At 46.2% G+C, this 6,522-nt stretch overlaps 1 protein-coding gene across 1 annotated transcript in view; it reads right to left on the reverse strand.

Moving 5' to 3' along the window:
• The window catches only part of ABCD2 (ATP binding cassette subfamily D member 2), a 58,642-nt gene extending 52,602 nt beyond the window's left edge, over positions 1 to 6,040 (reverse strand). The window contains exon 1 of the mRNA XM_066589901.1: positions 5,125 to 6,040. Within this exon, the coding sequence (XP_066445998.1) occupies positions 5,125 to 6,012 (888 nt within the window). The 5' untranslated portion in view covers positions 6,013 to 6,040. The remainder of the gene's footprint in view (positions 1 to 5,124) is intronic.
• Between the last annotated feature and the right edge of the window lie 482 nt (positions 6,041 to 6,522).

The raw sequence follows: 6,522 nt of genomic DNA on the forward strand, positions 1-6,522 counted from the left end.
ATCCTTGAGTTTACAAAATAGTTTAATCATAGAATAGGTTTTTAACCGATTACTTACAAAGTAAGCTGCTAAAAAACTATCTGCAGCCCCAGGAGGTTTGCCAATCTTAATTTTGGCCCCTACGTAATTCCAAGTTGTGCAGGCTTGATATAAACTTGGCTTTATCAACACATGCGCAAATGTTTTTTTCCCGTTTTATTTTGATTTTTACCATACTTCTGCAAATTGTATCCATATAATGTCAAAATTCTAATTTAATAGACTATATTGGCACTACTGAATTAACAGCGATTGTGGTTAAAGATGTGCTGGTAATTTGACTGATATGACTGGCAGTCATTTGGCTCAACAATCCCTATAACTATAGGGTGTAAGGAGACACCCTTGTAAGTTATCCGGAAGAGTAGCAGAAGTCACTTTGCCCTTTCTTTAGAGACCCCAACATTTTAAGTAACACATTCAAAAATCTTCACAAAACCATGGAGATCAGGAACTTTCATCTACTTAGTCATTTACCAAAAGGGCATACAAGTATTCATGAAATATGTAAAACTCCCTAAATAATTAGAGTGAAAAACTGTTTTTCACGGGCATTTCTTAATAAAAGAATCTAAGAATTTCCCATTAGGCCAGATTTGAAATTTCTTGTCAAAAATGTTTCCATAGTAAAGTTGATTTATTCATTGCACAATATCTTGTAATATAATGATATATCCTTTTGTGATGTATATATGATATATCCTTTGTCTGATGCACAGACATTTTTAAATTTCTGCATACCTTCCATATGCAAGGGATGAACGCTATGATGCAAAGCTTATCAGGTAAATATAAAGGATACTAGTACCAGTGGTTCTGGTGGCGCAGTGCGCCACTTACTAATATAATATAGTGAAAGGGTTTGGATTTACAAACTTCGGCAGCTCACTGAGGAGACATGTTCACTTGTTACTTTCGCATATGAGCTGCACGTGATTTACAAATGTCAACTGCTAGCTGAGGAGACATATTGGCCATTGCTTTCGCATATAAGCTTTATGTGATTTATGACCTTCAGCAGTTCACTGAGGAGATATGTTCGCTGGTTGGTTTCGCATATCAGCTGCATGAGATTTACAAACTTCAAAGTGCTGCGAATTAAGTTGGGGCTTTACAGATAAATATTATTATATTATTATTACTTCAGCTGCTCGCTGAGGTGAAATTGTGGTTTGTCACTCTGTCATGTAAGCTGCATTAGCTTCATGGCAACGTTTGCGCGACAGCACTGGTTTGTTTCAACACTGGACAACGGTTGATGATTAGAAGGCTGGACTGGTGTTGGTGGCATTAGCACTTGAGATGACAGCATATCACGTTCAGGAGATGTGAAGATAGTGAGGAAGCACTATGCTGCAATGTTGTTGGTCAATATGCACCGCCAGCTATGTATGTGGACATTTTGAGATGTCATTTATTAGAGTCTCCACACAGATGTCCAGCTGTCTCACAACCAGCTGCAAACTGCCAGACTGAGTACTGCTATATCCATAGCAACTGAGGCCGCAGGAGCTTGTGGGGGATGTAGTCTGCCTATAATCCCTAATTCAGTGCACAGGGATGAAGGACCTGTGATTACGTTACATCATATGATCAGGGGCAGAGCTCAGAGCCCTAATGACTGATCACATGAGGATGACATCATCACATGTAACTTACACAGTCACTCAGTCACACATCACTCACAGATAGGTGGTTGTTAGTATTTGATACAGCAAAACTGAATTGACAAATGGCCTAGAGGGGTGCTGCTCTGAAAGGAGATGGCCAATATACATACATGTATGTTGGACGCATACGGTATATTTGTCTTGAGAAGGAAAAATAAACCTAAAAGGATTTTCTCTATCACATCGGTTGTGAGAAGATTGGTTTTAAGCATTTGGAGTCTTCACTGCAAGGAGGGGGATTCTGCATTATACACCCCTCCTACAGAGTAAGTGTTTGATTGCTATTCCATTTACAAAAACAGGCAAAACTTTATTTTCACCATCTCTGGCAGCGCAGAGCTTTTTGTATTAATAGTACATAATATAGATGTTACCTAAAATCTCCCGCAGGACATTTGGTCTGTGATCTTGTATATATGTTATGTTCTGTTAAGCAGATAAGGATCTCCCCATGCTTAAATGGAGTTTATAAAAATGAGTATATGAACACCTAACTAGAAAATAATTTCCCTTAGGGTATGTTCACATGGAAGAATCCCCTGTGGAAATTTCTGCATGAATTATGCGTCAAAATTTGTGTCTTTCTGAAGCGCTTTTCGCCGTGGATCCACACTGGATCGCCTGGTCAATAGGGAAGTCAGCATGTGGAATTCTGACACAGAAAATTGCGTTTCTGTGAATTTCTGCATCAAGAGTGACACTCTTTCCACATAGGAATTCCACATGTGGATCCATGCCAAAAACCGCGTCAGAAAAATTTTAGAGGCAGAATTCACGTTGAAAATTCCATAATGAATTCCTCCGTGTGAACATACCCTAAGGCCGGCTTCACACGAGCGTGACGGGCTCTGCAGCGGAATATTCCGCAGTGAAGCCCGTCACGGCGCCCCCCAGAGACCCCATACTTACCAGCGGAAGATAGCGTGAAGACGCTTCCCCGCCCACCACCGTCGCGTCATGTGACACGCCCACCGCGTCACATGACGCGGCCGTCCGTGTCACGTGACGCACCGGCCGCGTCATATGACGCGGCGGCGGTAGGCGGGGAAGCGTTTTCACGCTATCTTCCGCTGTGTTACAGCGGGAGATTGCATGAACGGACGGCTTCCATTGACTGCAATGGAAGCCGTCAGCGCGTACACCCGCGGCAAATAGAGCATGCTGCGGGTGAGGACGGGAGATTTCACGGTGCGAAATTCCGCGGTGGAATTCCGCATCGTGAGCATTGAGCTATTAGGTTCAATAGAACCTAATAGCAGGGGGCAACGCAGCGGATTTTTACGCGGCGTAAATCCGTTCGTGGGAAGGAGGCCTTTTAGGCTGAAACGCACAAATCTTGCACATATATGAACCCCATTCTTTTGAATGGGGTGATATGCATGAGCGATGTTTTCCTGCATGGCATCGCGATGCCATGCAGGAAATAAATCATGGCATATTCTATCTTGCTGCGTGCTCTTGCATCGCACCACCCATTGTTCTCAATGGCGTCGGCAGAAGCATCGCATCCTGTGCAAAGCACGCGATGTGATGTCAGATTTCCCATTGAAAATAATGGGAGAAACTCTGCGATCCTGTGCCGGGGCTGGCAGCAGCAGTGAGGAATTGCTTCTTCCCCAAAGTGATGCAAGGCTGTTTTGACATGAAAACACTTCGCATCCTCGGGAAAATCACATGGTGGAGAATGCAATATGGGGATTTTGCGCTCGCCTGTGTGAAGTTAGCCTTAGGGTATTCTCACGAATTGCAGAGAAACTGCGCACCAAAATCTGTGCCTGAATTTTGACTGCGGAATTTACTAACTGCATTGCAATAAATGAATTGCGCTGCAAAAGTCTGTGCCGTTTCCGCAACAAATAGAGCGTGCTACAGATTTCAAAATCTGTATCATTCCTCTATTACTCTGTGGATTTTTTCCGCTGTAAGCAAACGCGGTTTGTAAGAACTCCATTCACCCACATTGCTGCAGAAGTTTGGTGTGAAATCCATAATACGTGCATTTTAGAGCTTTTACCAAGAATGGCGATTCTGTTTACCTAAGGCTCTTTTCACATTACATCTTCTGCGTACATCTAAGGTTTCCATTGGGAAAAGTGCAGAAGGAAATCTTAGATGTTTATGTTCAACGGATGCAACTTAGGGCTCATTCCCAGGAATGTAATTTCACTGCGTATTATGGAGTAAATGAAAGCACATTGATTTTTATTCATCCAATCACATTTGCATATATACATTGCGTGTAATACGAATGTGTATTACGCACATAAAGCCCTATTGTCCTCTATGGGTTGTATATTCAATGCTGTACATATACAATACATTGCATATGTGTGGTGCTGCAAACGCAACACCGCTGTGAGACATTGCAAGAATTAAAGAAAAAAAGGGAACTAGTCACACTGCGCATGACAGCGTGCATGAGAAACGCTGTTATGCGCAGTGCACAATCGCTGCCATACGCAGCAATAGTCAGCTCACCACTGGCTTCCATGGCGATAAAAAGCTGCATAATACATGCAGCGTTTTACGCATACAGCTGTGGGAATGAACCCTTAGTGGCATCCATCACCCATAAAGTGGCACTGTAACAAAATGTATACATCATGGTATATGGTTCTTTACTGAAGGCCTCTATATGGAATAGTTGAGTGTCCCTGATAAAAGCCACCCAAATGGAGGCCAAACTGGTGTCTGTCAGGCGAATGACGGTCTATCTTTCCATTTACTGTATGCATGCGGTAAACGTACACAGGAAGATGTAATGTATAAAGAACCTAAGAGGTGATCTATTTTGTGCACCATTAGGGCTTACTCACACAACTGTTTTTGCACAGGTATTCGCGCAAACACAGAGAATAGACAGTTCGTACTCATGAGCGCGTTTTGCACGTGCGGAAAAAAGTAGGACTTGCTCTATCGTTCTGCGTTTTGCATAGCAAAGGCTCCTTTAGAAGTCTATGGGAGGTGCGTAAATACGCAAGAGGAAAAAAATCTACACATCCTTCGGCTAATTAGCTTATTAATCCACAGAAAGGTTGCATCGTGCACGTGTTTGAATGCGCAAAAAGCACAGTAATATGTGCAGATGTGCAAAAATCAACCTCAAAACCGTGTAAATAAGTTGCGCTGAGTGTTTTGGGGCATGCGGTGGTCTGAATAAGCCCTTCTAAACAGCTGCACCTCTGAGGCATCAGCCCCTTCTTATATTCCATGTATCTAATATCAGGTAAGGCACATGTCTGCATGTCACACCTGTCAGCCCCGACTACTCAGCTGAAGTCCTGCTACTAGTAGCCATGTTTCCTAGACAGTGTTACATTTCACGAGGAAACCCAAGCACATAATGGGCTCTGGGAGGGAGATGAGCCTGACAATGGCAGCATCTTCTTCCCAGGGCCTCTCACATTTCCCTTACCTTATGGCCTCTGTAGAAGGCGATCTCCTCCACATTAGCTATGATCCTGGAGTGCACGTAGCGCAGGTAGCCCTTCCTGTGGGCTTCCTCCGCCACCAGTTTGCCAAATTTGGGCGAGCATGCTTTGAGCACCTTGGCAGTGGCATAGACCACCAGGCCGGCCAGCAGCGTAGGCCCCAGGGGATTAGCTCCTCTAGATCTGGCCGTCTGGATGAGGGTGTAGGATGTCAGCACCACGTCCAGGATGGGCTTGGTGAGGTTGGAGTACAAGTGTGCTATGGACTGCGAGAACATCATGATGTCCTCGGTGAGGGACTGGTCGGGGTTGGCCAGCCTGCTGTCCATGTTACTGACTTTATAGTAGGTCTGGTCGGTGAAGTAGGTCTGGTACGCGTGGTCCACCAGCCGGGTGCGCAGCGCCAGCGCCAGCTTACATTCTAGGTAGCGGATCGCACTATTGACGAAGGTGGCAGGGATGGCGATCAGGAGCCATTTGATGAGCTGCAGCAGGAAGCTCCGGGGCTTCTTCTCCACGATGCTCTTCACGATCTTCCCGTCCAGCCCGGCCACATACACGGACAGGAAGGTCCTGGAGATCAGCGCCAGCGAGTGCACCGACAGCAAGCCCAGCTCCCTGCTCACCAGCCGGGGGAACAGCACCTTCCTGAGCTCCAGCAGCTGCCGGTAGAATTCCGCATTGATGGCCGGGGAAGTGTGCCCGCTGCCCGGGGTGCTGTGCCTGCTGTGCTTCCGTCGCAGCTGCTTGCTGAGGATGGGATATAAGGTCTTCAGTCCGTAAGCTGCAGCCAGCAGCAAGGCAGCCCTCTTCAAGGCGATCTCCTTGCTGCCCCATTTCACCCGCTCCGTGGCTTGCAGCATATAGGACATGTCTTCCCTGCACTGGGATAATGCGATCACGTCCAGAAGTGTGCCCTCTGCCAGGCTTACGCCGCGGATCTACACGGCAGCCGCATCATGTGGGCAGATGCAGAAGAATGACAGCTCCACGGATGGGCTCCAGCATCCGCTCACTGCCACTAATCAGATCCCCGCCCCTGCCAATGCCTCACTGGCTGCAGAGGGATAAAGCTTCATCCTGCCGACAAGCGGGCTCAGGCGTCCACGATGAGGTGCTGCAGTGTGGGGGCAGGACGGTGTATCCAGGAGTACACAGGCCTAGTTCATGCCCCCACCCTGCAGGCAGATTAGTAACTGTGCCCAGGCTATTACCTGCTGGTATGTACAGGGATGGGGGTAAGGTGCCAATACTGGCAGATGTATTAGTCACAGGGCACTTACATTAAAAAAAAAACGCCCATTAAAGAACGACAAAGACATATGCCCCATAACAGTGCTAGACATGCTGCCACAATAGTGCCAGCCAGATGTCGCCATAAC

The sequence above is a fragment of the Eleutherodactylus coqui genome, chromosome 2 (assembly GCF_035609145.1).
Source record: "Eleutherodactylus coqui strain aEleCoq1 chromosome 2, aEleCoq1.hap1, whole genome shotgun sequence".
NCBI lineage: Eukaryota > Metazoa > Chordata > Amphibia > Anura > Eleutherodactylidae > Eleutherodactylus > Eleutherodactylus coqui.